The sequence below is a fragment of the Paramormyrops kingsleyae genome, chromosome 8 (genome assembly GCF_048594095.1).
Source record: "Paramormyrops kingsleyae isolate MSU_618 chromosome 8, PKINGS_0.4, whole genome shotgun sequence".
Taxonomy (NCBI): Eukaryota; Metazoa; Chordata; class Actinopteri; order Osteoglossiformes; family Mormyridae; genus Paramormyrops; species Paramormyrops kingsleyae.
The window spans coordinates 15,366,265-15,384,720 of record NC_132804.1 but is presented as its reverse complement, the minus strand read 5'-3'; the positions used below and the strand labels follow the sequence as shown (position 1 = coordinate 15,384,720).

The following is an 18,456-nucleotide window of genomic DNA, read 5'->3' as shown; positions in this document are numbered from 1 at the left end:
GCAAAGGCAGGCTTTGTGGTGTGAGCCTCAGCGACATTGTGGTGACCAGCCACCTTTCTAATGTGTATGCTTTTCCCTTTGGTATAAGTGACTAATGACAGGACTGAAACACTGTCCAGTTCAGCATTTTGAAGACCTAAGAAACTCGAGCTGTATTGTGGGAACAGCAGCTGGCAAGCGTCAGAGAAACTGACTGCCAAATAGTTCACAAAGCAAAGGAGTAGGACACATTTTTATAAAATATAGAGCTTTAATTTATTAGTCAGCAACATCAACATCAAAAAGAAAGGAAGTCATGTCTTACAACGTCACCTGTGCTTTGAGCAATAGTTTTCTCTCAATGAACCGATTCAACTGAAAAACAACCTTAAACATACACATTTAAAAATGCCAAGAAATTTTACAGCCTTATGTGGAGTGTCCCTGTTCAACCATGAGGAGGAAGGAGCAGCGCGGGCAGTCAGTTACTGCTGGCCTCCCGCACCGAAGTGGAAATTGGGCTGTGAGAGAGAGAACTGCTTGTAACTCTGAGACAATTCATGCCTCTCCTCTGAAGTGCGTTTCACTCCTCTTGTTTGTTCCTCAGGTCTGGAGTCATCTAAAGGAACAATGTGTTCCATTTCTGTGATTCGGTTGTCAAATGAAAAACAACTCAAGCTTTTCGTTTGGCTAAAAATACAGTACACATCCATTTTTCATGCACAAAACAAAGACAGCTTGCCAGTTTTGGTATACTTCACAGTCTGCTGAGACGGTCCGGTGTGTGTATCTACATTGACACATTTGGAGCCAGGAATTAAACCAAAGCGCAAATGGAAGATGGCATCTGGAAGATGTCTGAGCTATCCCAGCTCAGACCACTCATCTGAGACAGCCCAGTGGCTGAAGAACATCCACATTTTACTGTGGTCATACCCCTGTGGGGCATCATGGGATATGTAGTCCCTTCCCATTGCACATTAAAAAACTTGCATGTTCTCCTCTGGAGGAATCGTTACTGAAGACTGCTGTTTAAAAAACATCTGGAGAATGTGCCACAACATAAATGGTCAAGTCCTATTTACTGACTTTACGACGTTTACGAATCAAATGATTGATGTTTCACACATTTTATTTGTCCCGTTTACCTGTCAACCATTTTTATGCGATCCCCATCTAACAAATATGAGAAGGACATTAAACTGAATGCAGCCCTCTTGGTCTCAAAGGTAATATTCAGAAGAAATATACACGCGTTGCGATGCATTCATTGCAGTTCACGAAGAGACGGAGTCCACAAACATGAAAGTAACAAATTCCACAAAGGACGACGAAACGCAAAGGCACAACGGAGGCAGAAGAGATGGAGATGCTGGCGATTTTGTGGAAGGAGGAAAAAAAAAAAAAAAAAGGTAAAATCTGTAAACCCGGCAGGATTTTGGTTGCTGTTTAAGACGCTGAAACGCAGACATGGAGTTTGTTCTGCTGCCAGAAGTCCCTTGGCTGGCCATGTCTGCTGACCCCCCGCAACCTCGCAGTCTCTGCCTGGTCCAGGCGGGGTACCTCTCACCGTCCACAGCCCTGGGGCTTTCCGGATAATGAATCACTCCATGACAGCACTCCAGCAAATATGTATTGTGACCTTCCATTTATGTTCCCTGTTCCAAGCAACTCACTTCGGTGCACTCTTCTGCTAGTGAGTGTAAAGGTCAGTGTACCCTTTTAATGCAACAGTGCTGCAGCTGTCAGACGATGCTTTAAAAGATGTAAAATAAAGATGTCTCATAATAACAATAACAATAAAATTAATAATTTTCCCAGAACATACCTATACACAAAGAGCTGTCCTGGCTACTTAAGTACGAAGAAATCCACAGAATGATACTATGTACAACCTACAATAAATATTGTGTATTTTTTTTAATTGTTAAAATGAGCTTCTGTTTATTTATGTTATTTTCTCGCTCCCTCGGATTCCCTCAGAGTCTTTCCCGTTTCCCATTCGAGTGCCGGGGCTCATGTCTCCTGGCTTTCTGTTTGCCCGTCATGATTCCGGCGGTTGCGAGGCTTCTTCTGCTCCTGGAGCTCCTTCAGGTCTTTCCCTTTAATGGCAGCCATCATGGGGTCCTTGTGCCCGTTGTTACCCAGCTGCCAGTAGTCCTGGCAGTACTGATTGATGAGGCCCATCTCAGGTTGACTGAGGATGGTCAGGAGGTCCTTATACTGGCCTACACTAGGCGTCCAGGGACTGGGCTGGAGGGGCATGGGCACCCCGCTCTCCGCCAAAGCGCTGTTGACTGCCCGGCCGGACAGTACCACCAGCTGCAGCTTCAGCAGGGTATGTTTGAAGTTCTTTTCTGTGGCCGTGCAATGGTACGTTCCAGAATCAGACAGCTGAAGGGATCGAAGCAGCAGGCCCTGCTCAGTCTTCAGCACTCGTCCATCTGAACGCATCTGTGGAGGCAAGTGGACACTGCTGAAGTCAACTCTGCAGTAGAGTGATCACAAATCCCTTTCCTCACTGATTTTTTTATAAGCACTTCCTGGACTGTCTTACCACACATGGACACGTGGGACAACAGTGTATTAACATTAAAAGAGTGAAAAGAATCACTGACTATTTCCTGCCACTGAGGATTGACTCCTTTCTGAGTGGGTGGTACTCTAGGGCGTCCTGCGTGTGACGGACAGATGTGAATCCTCTTTCACCAGTCACAATGCACGTTCGTACATCTAAGTGTTAACCACATTAGGAGTACAACTGTGTAAAACAGAAGTTCCCTTCCAGAAATAAGAGCAAAGACACCTTGCTTGTCTAGAGGGGCACATGCACATTTAGGCTCAGTGATTCCAAGAACCTTTGGAGCATATTAACATTGTATTGCTGAACACTGCAGGGTTCAACAAAGGCTGCAGACAGGCCTGTGAGGACTGCTGGACCTTATGAACACCTTACAATTGCCTGATTAGTTTACTGCATTTTTTGGCACTTTTCTTATAACCACCTTTATCAGAGTCTCCTTGGTGAATGATGCTCTCTTTCACCCATGGAAACACAGGGGCATTACTGTAGTGGATTTTTGGCTGCTTCTCAAAGCCATTGTCCATTGTTCCTCTTCAAAGTGCTCTGTTTGAACACAGATGTCCCCTGTGTCCTTTTTGTTTGACCTTGGACAGTGGCAAGCAGAGACCCAAACGGCCGTAGCTCAGACCACATTTGAGTGAGTAGAAGGATTTGCCAATAGGCCGCCCTATAGGAGGGTGGTGTTGGTGCCTTGTGCCATCATGCACGATGTCAGTTGAACTAAGATCCCACAGTAATCAGAAAACTTTTTCAGAACTAAATGGGTGTGAATTGACAGTAGGTCTATTTTAGGCTGACAGGTACGGAAAGTGTGATGTTATTGTCCATTTCCAGTTCATTAGACTGAAGTACAACAACACAAGTAACTAGTGCTCTGAATGAAGTGCATCGTCTTAACCAATACATTCCCCCGCTTCAGTAATGCCAAAGAGGTGTTGAAGTCTTTATGAAAACCCTCAGACAGTGGACACTGTGAATCACTTCCTGGACTGTCTTTCCACAAATGGACACGTGGGACAATAGGGTACTAACATTAGAAGAGTGAAAAGAATCACTGACTAATTCCTGCCACTGAGGACTGACTTCTTCCTGAGTGGGCGGTACTCTAGGCCGTCCTGCGTGTGACGGACAGATGAGAGTCCTCACCTCCTTCTTCCTGTCACTGTTGTCCTTCTGTAAGTGCCACTTGACGGACGCATGCGGAGACTTGGCCTGGCACTCTAGAAAGGTGCTGCTTCCCTCCACCCCATACTGCACCACCTCCGGAGTGTTCTTATTGGCTAGAACAGGCACAGCATCAAAGCAGTCATCAGCTTCACATCCATTCATCATCACAGACGCATCAGAGCAGCAGTGCATTAACAATGATGCAGACTGACATCTCTCTCCTGGTCATGAATATGAGGGCTTACCATTGGAGTTGTAGCCCCGGCACTGTCGGATTGGGTTACCATACTTCACATCCTGCCGCCGGCTGCGTCTGAAGGGACCAGATTAAAATAACTTCAATTTTTTCCCTTTAAAAGTAGGCGTCACCTACAACAGCTACCTGTGCTAAGGTAGACTTAGCTACACAATCTTCCTCCCTGCAGGATTAGGGCTAATATCTACTGTGATTCGGAATAATAATTCCGGTACCTCTACAATTCCATGCCAGTATGGAAGAACCTTCAGGTCTTGCTTTGCTCAGGTGGGTATAATTACTAAACCCTGGGTCGTCTCACCTTTTCTGCGACGCCAAGTACCGAGAGCAGGACTTTCCATCCCAGGCGCAGTAGGGGTCGCGGGCCAGGCAGCAGTCAGCGCATGCCTCACCATACATGTCACAGCGATGTAGGGCCAGGTGAGTCACGCCCACCACTGAGGTGACATATAACTGTTGCTATGGCGAGAGAGAACCAGGAAAGACGTTGAATAGGATTCTTTCCTACTTTACTGCTTTCAGGTGTTGAAAATAAGGACAGGACTTCCTTTAAATAATCAGAGTTTAAAGACACTTACCCTTTTAGATGAGATTTTCATTGTTGTTATTGGAGTGGGAACCTGGAGAAGACGACGGAAAAGGATAGTTTGTGAGAGAAAAACGACGGGGAAAAAGGTATGAATAGCGGACATACTGCCTTCTGGACAACATAAGAGCTTCATAGTTTGTCAGAAGAGGAACGTACTTTGAACACCTCAACCTCCTCCAGCAACAGCTCCTCTGTCTGCAGGTCGTCCCTGGGCAGGACGATCACCTTCTGCACGGTTCCACGGTCTGTGAACCACAGGCAGACACAGAGTGTCACACTCACGCACCTCACTGTACATCCGTCCTCTCTCTGCTCTTCTCCCAATCTGGTCCCCTTCATCCCTCCACCTTCCTTATCACTCGCTCAGATCCTTTGTTCCCAAGGCCCAAAGAATGTACTGTTTGAATTCCTCCGTAGACCACAGCAGTATGCAAGTGACCCAAGGTGTTTGGTGACTAACAAAGCACCAGACTGCAGGCTTGATGCCATCTAATGAAAGGAGGGAACATTCCGCCATTCCTGAGCGCATTCAGGCATGATGGCCTCATGCAAGTTAAACAGAGGACAAGGAACGTCAGCAGAGAGATGCATTCAGGAGTTACATCATTTCTTTTCTATGATGCAAAATAAGTGACAAAAATCACCAACATTTCATTGACTTGGAGAATTCTCTGAGTGATTCACTGCCCCAAGGAATAAAACTCAACTCTTTCTACTTATGATGATGATACAAAATCAATCCAATAAAAGGGGGTCCAGTCCAGCTGGCCAGCAGAGTAGTGTATCCTGTGCTGTTGTCCCTATTTAGAGAACTGAAGATTTGCAGAAGATTCTCGTCCTGATGTCTAGTGTGTTGCAAAGGTGCATTTCTGCATTAAGACAAATAGGCTGGTGATGAAGATGGATCCGTATTGCCAAGGAGTGGCTCACCTGTGCCCAGGAAGAGCACCTCATAGCTTCCGTCCGCAGCAGTCACCTGGTCCACTGTGATGGTAGTGAACTCGTAGTCCACATTGGTTCGCACCACCAGGGGGCGCTTGTGTATTGGATAGACGGCATTGTACATGGCAGGATGGTTCCGCATGAAATTGATGACTTCGTCGGGATAATCCTTGGTGGACTTCATGTTGGGAGTGAAAGTACCCCCAGGGCACTGTGGGTATAAAAATATGAGCTTTAACTGTTGTAAGCATAGATACAGTGTAACATGAACTTTAACCTTTATAACTTCAGGACACCATGCAGTGAAAATAGAAGTTTTTATATAATATAATATATATTTATTAAAAATGGAAATAAATCCATATAGAGACTCCTGGTTGATGCAGCTAATTACAGTAACTAATAGCATGCAGGGATAGAAGCGGTAGACGGTGAAATGCAGCTGTAGTGAACTGATCCTGTCGGCTGGCCTGGTCACCAGGCGGGATCTCACCGTTCCAGGTCTTGGATAAGGTATCTTCCCAGTGTAGGCCACCCACTGGTAGTTGGGCCCTTCCTTGTGAGCGAAAGGCCCGTTGAAGACCATGCGGATGTCAGCCATGGAGTAGACACACACTGCTGATCCCTTGAACACAGATCTGTGAGGTCAAGAGGAGACACTAGGTTAAGGTATGTGAGTGTGTGTGTGTGGTTACCATGACTACTTCACCAAAGTCAGTGATAACACACAGCAAAAGCAGCACATATTTTGACATTGTCAGTGGTAACTAATCCCCCCCCCCCCGGACAGTGAACTGAATGGCAACAGAAGCAGGTTTTTTGGACCCTGCCAGCAAATCAGGGTTTATACTTTACTGGCAGTTCACAGGTCAAGGTTCCCCTCAACCTCGGCCTGGAGAATGACAGGAATACACAAGTGCTCAGGAGCACAGGTGTTCATTCACGCGTCTCCACTTTTTAATTTTATTTGTTATCACCAGCTGCACGGTGCCCTTGAATGCTTTAATGGCTGATCGACGGTTTACCGCTGCTTTTAACTGCTGTGTGGTATGAGAAGCTTCCCAATGGGACACCAAATCATCACTTTATGGGGATGGTGTCTCATTTGTGTTGGGCCACACTGGCTCAGTTTGTCTGCACTTGTGTTCTTAAGAATTTCTCAAGGAACTTTAAGGCTTTCTTTGGGGAGTGGAAGGACAGGAAACAAGAGTGTGTTGGTGCTTCTCCTTGTGTTCAGTGGAGTGCCCTGAGTCTACGCACCCTGAGACAGAGAACACCCCATAGATGACTGGGTTCTTCGTATCCTGCGTCTGCTGTATGTACACGTCCCCTAGAAGACAGGAAATTACATGTTAGTGTGACTCTGTCCCAAAACAGTACATTCCATGCACTTCATGGGATAATGTTTGCAGATGCTGTTGTGGCACATGGCCTTCTGTAGAATGGATGACATCTCCATATGAATTAAATGAGGAGGGATTCAGCTCAGTCTTCCCAAAATGACCACCCTGGAGGCCAAAATTAGGAATGGAGCCCAAAAAGAAGAATTGCAGGTGGAACTCGCTTCAGTAATCCCTGCCACATCTCATTCTGGGATCCTTGCACTCATTCCCAACAGCTACACTGTCTGTCCATCTGTCTGTCTCGGATACAGGTGACATTTTACAATAGAGAGGTTGGACATACTACAGCGTTTGCTTCAGTTCAGGCTCATGTACATTGAAATCCTGCTGACGTTGCAGCATCTGGCCCGTCATATTCCCCAGCATCTGGGAATCTGGCTCAGAATAAATGGGTGACAAACTGCCACATTCCACAGGAAATGCTTTCCGAGCTGTGGGACGGAGGCCTGGGTGGCCTGAAAGGGAGAGAGGACCCCGTAACACGGGCACGGTGCCGCAGCCCCTCTGCGGGAATGCTGGGCCGAGCAGCATGGCACGAACGGAGCTTCATGGGAATCCCAACATTCCCAGGCTCAGTCGGATAGGAGCATGGAAAGGAAAAGGAGACACAGATCAATCGGTCTACAGAGAGCGGAGAACCGTGGCTGATGGAATGAGGACAGAGTGGAATGCTGATAGCAGGGACCAGAGACAGGAAACAAAACTATCTTCAGGCCACACAATGATGCTCCAACCGAATACTAACAGCAGCCGAATATATCCAGCTAATCAGGAAGTAAACTACTGAATTCCCCCCATCTCTCCGCACAGTAGACAGTACCCAGATTCAAACACGCAAGTGCAAAAGTCTTAAGAACCTGTCCTTAAGGGCTACTCAGCCATTACATGTATATAATATTAAATTCCACCACCAGATGACTTAATTAACTTAATTAGTTAAAAAAAAGTCAACAAGTTATTGATTAGCTATATGAGGTGTGCTAGTGGTCGAGCCAAAAAACACATGGGTGTATGGATGGTTGCTGGAAATAATGGGGTGATTTTAGCAGAGGGTTCGAAATGGCTAAGCTAACACACTTCGGCAGGCGTAATAGCATAGTTTTATACCAACATAAAGATCATTTAAACATTTTCTTTGGCTGCCTAAGACTTTTGCACAGTACTGTTCATACAAAAAAAAAATCTGTTGTGATTTAATTCCTGGGGAATCATTTGGGTCCTGAGGCTAAACCAGTTGAAAACCACTGTTCCAGTCTTTGATTGTGTTTGTGGGTATGAGCATGCATGTGTCCTGTCACGGCCTGGCATTAAATCCAGGGAGAAGCCCAGCTTTGTGGTCCATGCTGCCCGGGAGCTTCCCATAGCCCTGAGCAGGATGAGCTGTTAGAAAACAGTGAGCCTGAACAGTCAATCAACAAGGAGGATGTTAAATTACTGGAGCTGAGGGAATGCGGAATCTATAGCAGCCAACGTTACGGTTTCCAAAATAAAAAGGCCGTCTGTGCTTTAGCTTCCCAGATGTGCTGTTGTGATTAAACACTCATTTCATTCCTCTAGCAGGGATGTGACAGGTGAGGAGAACAAGCTGGATGGTGGATTTGCTTTCAGCAGTCAGCAGGTGGCATGAGAACTTAGAACAGGCAGTTAGAGAGGCAGATGGAAATCACTCAAAGGATGCAGGGAAGATGTTGCATCATGTTCTCTGCTTTGGGCCCTTCTTTCGGAAGTTTGACAGACAGACACACACCCACCCGTCACGGAAAACTGACAGCAGGCCCTGTGGGAAATGTGCTTGGATAGATTACTCATGACTCAAGTCCATTTTCAATCATTCATGCTATAAGTTAAAATATAGAGAAAGGGAAAAAACTTCACATTTCATTAGCAGTAAGGCTAAAAAGTCACCCCCTACAAGAGCCACTGTCACATCTGCCATCTGAGTGTTGCCCCTCTAAGGGGCTTCCTGCTTGTGAGCTTGTTTTCACAGCAAGTAATCAATAACAGAAGGGGAGGCGTAATGCATGTGTTTCCAATACCAGACCAAGCCCCCCGTGACAAGGGGCCCACTCACAAGGGGGAGAGAGACACCCCTTAGTGTGCACATCACCGCGATACAGGCCTGCTCACAAGGGGGAGAGAGACACCCCTTAGTGTGCACATCACCGCGATACAGGCCTGCTCACAAGGGGGAGAGAGACACCCCTTAGTGTGCACACCACCGCGATACAGGCCTGCTCACAAGGGGGAGAGAGACACCCCTTAGTGTGCACATCACCGCGATACAGGCCTGCTCACAAGGCGGAGAGAGACACCCCTTAGTGTGCACACCACCACGATACAGGCCTGCTCACAAGGCGGAGAGAGACACCCCTTAGTGTGCACATCACCGCGATACAGGCCTGCTTACAAGGGGGAGAGAGACACCCCTTAGTGTGCACACCACCACGATACAGGCCTGCTCACAAGGGGGAGAGAGACACCCCTTAGTGTCCACACCACCATAACAGAGGCCTGCTCATAAGGGGGAGAGACACGCCCCCCAGTGTCCAAACCACCACGATACAGGCCTGCTCTCAAGGGGGAGAGAGACACCCCTTAGTGTGCCCATCACCATAATAGAGGCCCAAAGTTAATCAAGCCTAACAGTAATTAAAAACACATCTACCTGACAAGTGAAGGAATGACAGGACTTTCCTTATCCCTCCCCAGCAAAAACACTCACTTCTATGGATGTATTTCATCTGGAAGTTTGCCTTTTCTCCAGCCCCCCCCCAGCCAGCTCCTGCTGTGCCTGCACAGGCATGGGGCCCCCGAAGGCAGCCTCGCCCAGCCAGCTTTCCTGGCAAGAGCAGTGTTCCTCCAAGCTGCCCCCCAGGTGAGGCTGCGTGGGGACTGCTTCATGGGCCTATGTGCTTTTCCAGCCAGCCCAGGGCTTAGCGAAAAGCCTTCATTGCTTTTTTTTTTGTTTATTCTTTTTTTTTTTCTAGGAACTGCAACCCCCCTTGATACATGCAATAATCCATGGATACAAACTCCCTTTTGTTTCACTCTACAGTTGTTAAGTCCAAATTATTAAAGAACCCCATTAAGTTTGTCATTTTCCATCTATAAAAACTTGAAAATGAAATGAGGGCCTTTTGCTTTGTATTTTCTCAAAGAGTGTCTTCCTGCAAAACATCTCTGGCAATAAATCCAGTAAGAGCTGGAACTGGAGCCTTGATGGACCAGAGGGTATGGTCCGACCGGCTGTTGGAGCTGCGGGGGCCCGGCCGATCTCCAGTGGCATTTCAGAGCTCGTGCTGACCTCAGATTTACAGCTGCACCAGCTGGGCTGCGGCCCCGGTGTGGTGGCAGCTCGCGACGTGACGTCCGCCAGCCCCCCGAGTATGGAGCACCCACAGAGAGGGCGGCAAATAAAAACTCCCTCCTGTGCTGTTTAACAATGAGGCCGGAGCACCTGCTTTAAAATATCTGTGCGCCTGTTAAAAGTGCCAACTGAAGGAAACCAGAGCTGAGGCAACGCTGCAGTGGGATTTAAGGTGACACTGTTGGATATTATGGAGACACGACCCCCCCACCCCTGTCCAAGCTGGACTCGATCCTGGATCAGGTGCTACATTCCCATCGTGTTGGACACCAAGGCTTTGGGAAGCACATCAGGTTGGAGAACAAGCGTTCAGAGCCTCAGTCTAACAGCTAGGAGTTACCATGAACGTGGCTGTCGCTTGCGGAGATGCACGAGGAGCTCGATCGATCATCTTCTGGTTTAGAGAGGTCTTTTGCTTAGGGAAGAGTTAGCAGTAACAGCTTGCGGAGGGGAGGCTCTGAACGCTTGTTCTCCAACCTCATGTGCTTCCCAAAGCCTTGGTGTCCAACACGATGGGAATGTAGCAGAATCTCATTTAGGTAGAGATAATGTCATAAGACATGGCAGACAGATGGACATGAAGCCCCTCTGCACTGAGCATCTTTCCCGTCATGTGTGCTGAAACACCAGCTTAAGAGACCCCACCACAAGAGACATTTCCATTGAAAAACCAAACACATTTTGTAATAAAGGAACCAGTCATACTGCTCAAATCCACCTACTGCACCCTCCTTTCATCCAGCATCAGAAAACACATGCAAAGTGCCACCCATGATGCCTGAAAGGGCTTGTAACTCCAAGCTGTAACACCTTCTGCGTGACAGAGCAGCAGCTAGGGGTTTTTGGGAATTGTGTAATTCCCACTCCCACCAAACGGATTGGAGATATTATGTGCACCAGCTGACAAATTACAGCATTGGAACATTGTACAATAAAACTTTTCACTGGGTCAGACACTGGAGCATTAGGGGGTATCAAGTCCACACAGATCCCCTCATCACCGTCCTCTCACTCTGCCCAGGCCATCACCGTCCTCTCACTCTGCCCAGGCCATCACCGTCCTCTCACTCTGCCCAGGCCATCACCGTCCTCTCACTCTGCCCAGGCCATCACCGTCCTCTCACTCTGCCCTGGTCATCACCGTCCTCTCACTCTGCCCTGGCCATCACCGTCCTCTCACTCTGCCCTGGCCATCACCGTCCTCTCACTCTGCCCTGGCCATCACCGTCCTCTCACTCTGCCCTGGTCATCACCGTCCTCTCACTCTGCCCAGGCCATCACCGTCCTCTCACTCTGCCCAGGCCATCACCGTCCTCTCACTCTGCCCAGGCCATCACCGTCCTCTCACTCTGCCCAGGCCATCACCGTCCTCTCACTCTGCCCAGGCCATCACCGTCCTCTCACTCTGCCCTGATCATCACCGTCCTCTCACTCTGCCCTGGTCATCACCGTCCTCTCACTCTTCCCTGGTCATCACTGGTCTACTGGTCCCCATTTGGAAATCAGCCCAGACACTCCAGCCACATTCATGTCAACAGCTCAATTTCCGGCCCTTCATTTCCACATTAGTTGAACTGTATACCTCCCCCCAATACCCAGAGGACAAAAGACACAGGGGGCAAAATAGCAGCAGTGGGGGTAGATTTGGGGAAGTGAAGCAGCCCAGGAGAACCTCTGTATAGGGGATTGTTTCCCATTTCTCTTCACATTTTCCTCTGAAACTGAGCTGACCTCTGCTAGCCAAAGGAAGGCAGTAGATGCACGTAATAAGATCCATGCCGACCCAGGAGGGCTTTCCTGGAAAGGTTTCTGCTCTGTAGCCCTGTTAAGAGAAGCCTTGCGATATAAAAATCTGTGACATTAAGTGGCTTAGACAGGGGTATAACCTCTGACTAGAGTTTGGAAATATATTTCTGAGTCTGGTCCAATGAGTCTGACCGACAGGGACAGCAGCAGAGCGACTCCTCAAAGACAATCAGCGGAGATTAAAGATACGAAACCATGCTCTGAAACACTAAAGCTCTGAATGGGATCAGGAAAACATGGAGGGGCCAGGGTTTGGCCTTCCTGCGACACACACACACAGAAACACACACACACACACACACATTTGTATTCATATCACTGTAGGGACTGCCCATTCATGTCTATGCGCAGAACTCTAATCTCAATAATAACAACCTTTACCCCGAAAAGGTGGTCCCCACAACATCAAAATAACAGATTTTATCACATTGTGGGGACTTTTGGTTCACAAAGTGTAATGTATATATCACACACACACACACTCACACACACACACGCGGGGGCGTGTGCGCAGACATTGCAGGGAACTCACGGAGCTCATCGAAGTGTGTCTCAATGCCGTCGCTCCCCGGCACGGAGCAGATGAGCCGTGCTTTCAGAAAGGTGCTCCATTTATTGACCAGACAGCAGTGGCCCCCATCGTCATTCTGTGGGGAAAGCGGGGGTTTGGGGGGGGGGCAGGCACAGAGCTATGACAATGCACATGCCCAGGGCTTCAGTGCAGTTTAAATAAAGGAAGGCTAACATGCCGTAAGTGACAGCTTGGCGCAGGCCCCCCTCCCTCACTTGCGCCAGAGACCCCCCCCCACCAGCTCTGGAAAGCCACCAGCCGACATACTGCAGGCGAGCACAGCCCGTTTTATGTGATTTACAATTTCACCCCCCACAAGCACCACATTCGCTTCTAAATATACTCGCCTCTGTCTAAGACCTTGCATCTTTTGGGGAAGAAGCATGATGCCCTCAAGATTTAGCACAAACATGTCGCTTGCGGTGAATCTGCCCCTATTTCCCATATTTCACATTTTAAATTAGAGACATAACTTGAAATACAGGGATACTAAATATGCCCGGGCTCCCAAATGCAGCCCCTGAATTCCTTCAGTTTTCCATTTGTGTTTCTGCTTCATTTGCATTCCTGGGCCCAGATGCAAGGGGGTCCCATAGCTGGTGTCACACTGGGAGAGTAGGAAGTTGGGTCCTGCCTCTGGGGCCGTCCTGCTCCGATAAACACAGCAGGGCTGGCAGCTGGAGAGGTGCTTTTCCCTCGGCTAGGTAAACACTGCTCTGTGTGTGTACACAAACAGCCCACAGAGATGCGCCATAACCTCTCCGTTTATCCACAATGACTAAACATCACCCTGATGTGTTAGTGCCGGCCTACTGCCCTGTTGCACAGCTCTCCTGGGGTTGCCATTTTCCTTCATGCTTCCCTAAGCAGGTCCACAGGGATTCCTGGGCTACCCCAATGGGAGAAGACCATAGGGTTTAGGGGAGGTTTTCAAAGTCTTCTCCCTGAATTGATTATTTTGACACGAGCACTGCAGACCATGCCGAAGCATGTCAGCCACACAGGACCCAGGAGGGGGTGGACGGTTGTTGATTTTGGGCTGTGCAAACTCATGGACGCTATCTGCTGCCCCCGTGTCCCCGGTGTCGGCGCCAAGGGCCACGGCGACTCACCAGGCAGATCCGTCCGATGCGGGACTGAGTCACTGGACTCTGGCCGACCTCAGATGACTTCTCACGGAAGAAGAAGTAAAGCTTGTCGTCATTTCGTTCCGCACTGTCGGGGATGAGGTGCACGTGGACGAACGAGGGGTCTGGAGGAGAGAGAGAGTGACTAAGAGGCAAGCAGCAGGTGTGGAAGGAGCGAGGCGCAGACGGACCACTCTACTCCTAGTCAGCGCAGACGGACCACTCTACTCCTAGTCAGCGCAGACGGACCACTCTACTCCTAGTCAGCGCAGACGGACCACTCTACTCCTAGTCAGCTTCCCCTTTCCTGTTACAGGCCTCTGGTTCATGTCCCGCATCTAACACAGTGTCAGTCTCTAACAATAACATAAAATAACAAATAAGACTGTTTTACACTGTTTAGCACAGCATTGCACCAAATTTTAACCATGTTACATCATAAACTAAGGTTTCAGTGCAAATCCTAGCTCCTGCATGTCAATTTCATATAACACTGTCTCTAATAACACATTAGGCATTGCCCTTATAATATTGCTTTTAATATAATTTTACCCTGGGCCTTGTTTATGAAGTGCTTATACAACATTACACACTATGGCTCCAGGAAACATGACTGACTAAATGAAATAAAAGGATGAGATTTCATGTGTGGGTCTGAATAAGGAGCTATTAAGATCTAACTGCAGTGCATCTATTCCACTGGAAACAGGTGTGAAAAGAGGATCCAGATGAACTGGTACCATTTAGCCATCTTGAGTTGTACTGGTCTGTACGCATGGCGGTCTGCTGTCCCAGAGTCCGAAAAATGGCAGAATCAGTCCCCATGAAGTCGATGTAGACACCGGCATACAGCTCACCATCTGCAGAAAGTAGAGCGGGAGCCTGGATACCACAGACCTTCCACAGTCGTTCTCATGTTCAGACCGACGCACCACTGGCACTCAGCACAATGGATCCTCTTACAGAAGCCTGGGCACCACACACACTGGGTAATGGGTGTGTCCCCCCACCCCCAAAATACAACACCTTGTGCAAATTAATTGAAACAAGTTGTCACACAGACATGCATGCAGTGGCCTGGGACCTGCTGGTCTGCTCAGCCAACAGGGCAGAGAGTACGCTGAGTGGATGGACAGAGGAGGCACTATGCCCAAGGATTGGCAGGCCTGCTTAGGTGGAGTTAGAGCTGAGTGGACAGACAGATGAGGAACTATGCCCACAAACTGGCAGGCCTGCTTAGGTGGGGTTAGAGCTGGGTGGTATGACTGAGTGGATGGACAGAGGAGGTACTGTGCCCATCTACTGTCAGGTATGTTTCAGCTTAATGCTCTGGGGTTTGGGTGCCTTCGTGTGTTATCTTGGGGTTTCCTCCGGGTTTCCAGAAAATGCACCATTTCTCCCAGAAAATTGTTACAATTACAAATGATTTGGTATACACATGTTTATTTCCTTTATGTGCATTGGAACAAGATAAAAAACTGAGGGAAAAAAAGCCGAGTTTGACATAATTTCACACAAAACTCAAAAATTGGGCTGGACAAAATGTTTGGCACCCTCAACTTAATATTTGGTTGCACGCCCTTCGGAAAAAATAACTGAAATCAATCGCTTCCTATAACCATTAACAATCTTCTCAAGCCTCTCAACTGGAATTTTCGACCACTCTTCTTTTGCAAACTGCTCAAGGTCTCTCAGATTTGAAGGGTGCCTTCTCCCAACAGCAATTTTGAGATCTCTCCACAAGTGTTCAATCGGATTTAGATCCAGACTCATTGCTGACCACTTCAGAACTCTCCAGCGCTTTGTCTTCAACCATTTCTGGGTGCTTTTAGAGGTATGTTTGGGGTCACTGTCCTGCTGGAACACCCATGACCTCTGACGCAGATCCAGCTTTCTGACACTGGGCCCTACATTGTGCCCCAGAATCTTTTGGCAGTCTTCAGATTTCATGATGCCTTGCACACAGTCAAGGCATCCAGTGCCAGAAGCAGCAAAACATCCCCAAAATATCTTAGAACCTCCACCATGTTTGACTGTAGGTACTGTGTTCTTTTCTTTGTAGGCCTCATTCTGTTTTCTGCAAACAGTAGAATGATGAGCTTTACCAAAAAGCTCTACCTTGGTCTCATCTGTCCACAAGACATTCTTCCAGAAGGATTTTGGCTTCCTCAAGTACATTTTGGCAAACTCCAGTCTGGCTTTAGCCAGTTGCTGTTGTGAACTTCTTGATTATGTTGTGCACAGTGGACAAAGGAACATGAAGATCTCTGGAGATGGATTTGTAGCCTTGAGATTGTTAATATTTTTCCAGAATTTTTGTTCTCAAGTCCTCAGACAATTCTCTGCTCTTCTTTCTGTTCTCCATGCTTAGTGTGGCACAGACACACAACTGAAAGGTTGAGTCAACTTTTCTCCATTTTTGTTTTTTGTGTTGATCCAATGCACATGAAGGAGATAAATATGTGTATACCAAAACATTTGTAAATGCAACAATTTTCTGGGTGAACAATTCTAGGGGTGCCGATAATTTCGGCCATTACTGTATATATGACATGACTCGTTTCAATTAATTAAGGTGTCTGATAAAGGCTGTAGCTTCACAATATCATCACTTGGGTGATGTAGACATTCAAAAATGGGTAGAAAAAGGGTGAGGAAAGGTGAACAAACACATACTGGAGACTGAGTCAAAGGTGGATGATGCAGAAAAGACTGAGGAGTCACTGAGGAATCGTATTTCAGGGACAGGGGTGACATGGAGCAGGTTTGGGGAGCACTGGCACTGAAAGATTACAGGGGAAAACTTAGGTGGAGGGCAGGTCACAGAGGGGCGGTCACAGAGGGGCGTCCTTGGAACAGCTGCTGGGACCTCTTGAGAAAGGACGTTATTTCCGGGAAGAATGGGTCACAGGGTGGGTCTGGGTTGGGCTAATCAGCTGGGAGGATGGTTCAGGGTGGGGGGTAGGTTCCTCACAGCTGCCAGTGTTTGACGTGCGAGCAGGTGGCCCTATAGCCCAGCAAAGGGCTGGCAGTCAGGGGTTAGCTGTGTGAGAGGTGAAATGACGGGCAGGTCGAGCTCTCTGGGGGGGGGGGGGGGGGGGGGTGTGTGTAGAGGGGGGGTGCGGTTGAGTGGCAGCAGGCAAGGCAGCAGGGCGTGAATGGAGGATTGAGCTCTCTTCCCTTTCCCATTCCCTACATCCCTTAGCTCCAATTCGCCATGGAGGCTATTGCAGGGGGGGGCAATAATGTGAGCAAGCAGTTTGCATGAGGTGGCAAGACGAGCTGCAGGATCCCGCCAGATGAACAAAGCCCCATTACATTGGGAACGCATTAACCCCCACGATCATGGTACTGTGGTGCTGCTTTTTGGGGTATTATGCCACTTTGGGATGAGTGTTAATTGCATTAGTGTATAATTTAACCAGCTGGTATTTTGCACTACTCAAGGAATGTGACCCTCTACAATTTTTGTCTCCATTCTCTCCATCTACAAAAACACAGAATAAATCTCACATGGGAAAAAGGGAAGTACAGTGCGTCATTAACAAATTCCACCAAAACATTTTACCAGTCAGATAAAAAAAAAAAAAACATCATTCAAAAGGGATAAAAGCAGTGGTTCTCGATTGGGGGACGCTGCACAGGGACATGGGGACACATTATCAGCCTCCCCCCCCCCCCCGGAAAATTTTATCGGGAGCAGTGGACCTTGGCTTTGTGTCGCAGATGGAATTTGGACCTCGGGGAAAAATAGTTGAGAGTTCCTGGTCTAGAAGGCTGTGAGGATAATCTACTGGGCTGGGAAACTGGGAGAATCCAATGAAATGGACAGAGTTGCACTATGCATTCCAATCCCAAGAGCTTCCATGGCTCTGTCAGCTTCACTGAAGCTGGTTATGGCCTCAAATGATGAGCAGACAGATACTCACTGATCAAGGCAGAGACGCTGTTGAGTTTGGGGTCGTAAGAGCACTTCCCTTTCCCAGAATCCAGTTTGTCAGCCTCTAGCTGGAATATGTATTCCTGGAAAGCATAAAATAGCTCTCATTAACAATTCCATTATCCACATTAAGCCATATATATATATTGATTCCCTTTTGCAAAGTTGCATTAAGTAGCGTTTAGGCTTTGATTGGATCTCCTGGGTCAAACCCTTAAAATACCGAGAGTTAGACGTAGATCAGATTGTGCTGCACCCAGGCCATCCACGTGCTGGGGAGACCTGCTAACAGCAGTGTGCAGCTGGATGCCTGACACTCCCACACTGGGCAGGCCAGTGGCTGCCTGACACTCCCACACTGGGCAGGCCAGTGGCTGCCTGACACTCCCACACTAGGCAGGCCAGTGGCTGCCTGACACTCCCACACTGGGCAGGCCAGTGGCTGCCTGACACTCCCACACTGGGCAGGCCAGTGGCTGCCTGACATTCCCACACTGGGCAGGCCTCTCGACGAGGGGCGAGCAGCAAGCCCACTCCATGAACTGACAGCTGTTCTAACCCCGAGCGTCTAGCAGCCTGAGAGCCGGAAGCCGCAGTAGCATGACAGACGGAGATAGAGGGAGAGCGAGATGTTCCCATTTTTGTCCAATCATTCCTATTGTTTTTAGAGGTTCAATTCTCAGTCTCAACTAAATCACCAAAAATCAAAATCAGTCAATGTGTGC

At 48.2% G+C, this 18,456-nt stretch overlaps 1 protein-coding gene across 1 annotated transcript in view; it reads right to left on the bottom strand.

Moving 5' to 3' along the window:
• Positions 1-230: 230 nt before the first annotated feature.
• LOC111839860 (semaphorin-3F-like) overlaps positions 231-18,456 on the bottom strand; it is a 69,824-nt gene continuing 51,598 nt past the window's right edge. Inside the window, exons 7-19 of the mRNA XM_023804143.2 lie at positions 17,721-17,814; positions 14,532-14,651; positions 13,777-13,916; positions 12,626-12,740; positions 6,778-6,847; positions 6,011-6,155; positions 5,506-5,728; positions 4,732-4,820; positions 4,565-4,606; positions 4,288-4,445; positions 3,976-4,043; positions 3,710-3,843; positions 231-2,433 (exon numbers count right to left, since the gene is read on the bottom strand). Of these exons, the coding sequence (XP_023659911.1) occupies positions 1,996-2,433; positions 3,710-3,843; positions 3,976-4,043; positions 4,288-4,445; positions 4,565-4,606; positions 4,732-4,820; positions 5,506-5,728; positions 6,011-6,155; positions 6,778-6,847; positions 12,626-12,740; positions 13,777-13,916; positions 14,532-14,651; positions 17,721-17,814 (1,836 nt within the window). The 3' untranslated portion in view covers positions 231-1,995. The remainder of the gene's footprint in view (positions 2,434-3,709; positions 3,844-3,975; positions 4,044-4,287; positions 4,446-4,564; positions 4,607-4,731; positions 4,821-5,505; positions 5,729-6,010; positions 6,156-6,777; positions 6,848-12,625; positions 12,741-13,776; positions 13,917-14,531; positions 14,652-17,720; positions 17,815-18,456) is intronic.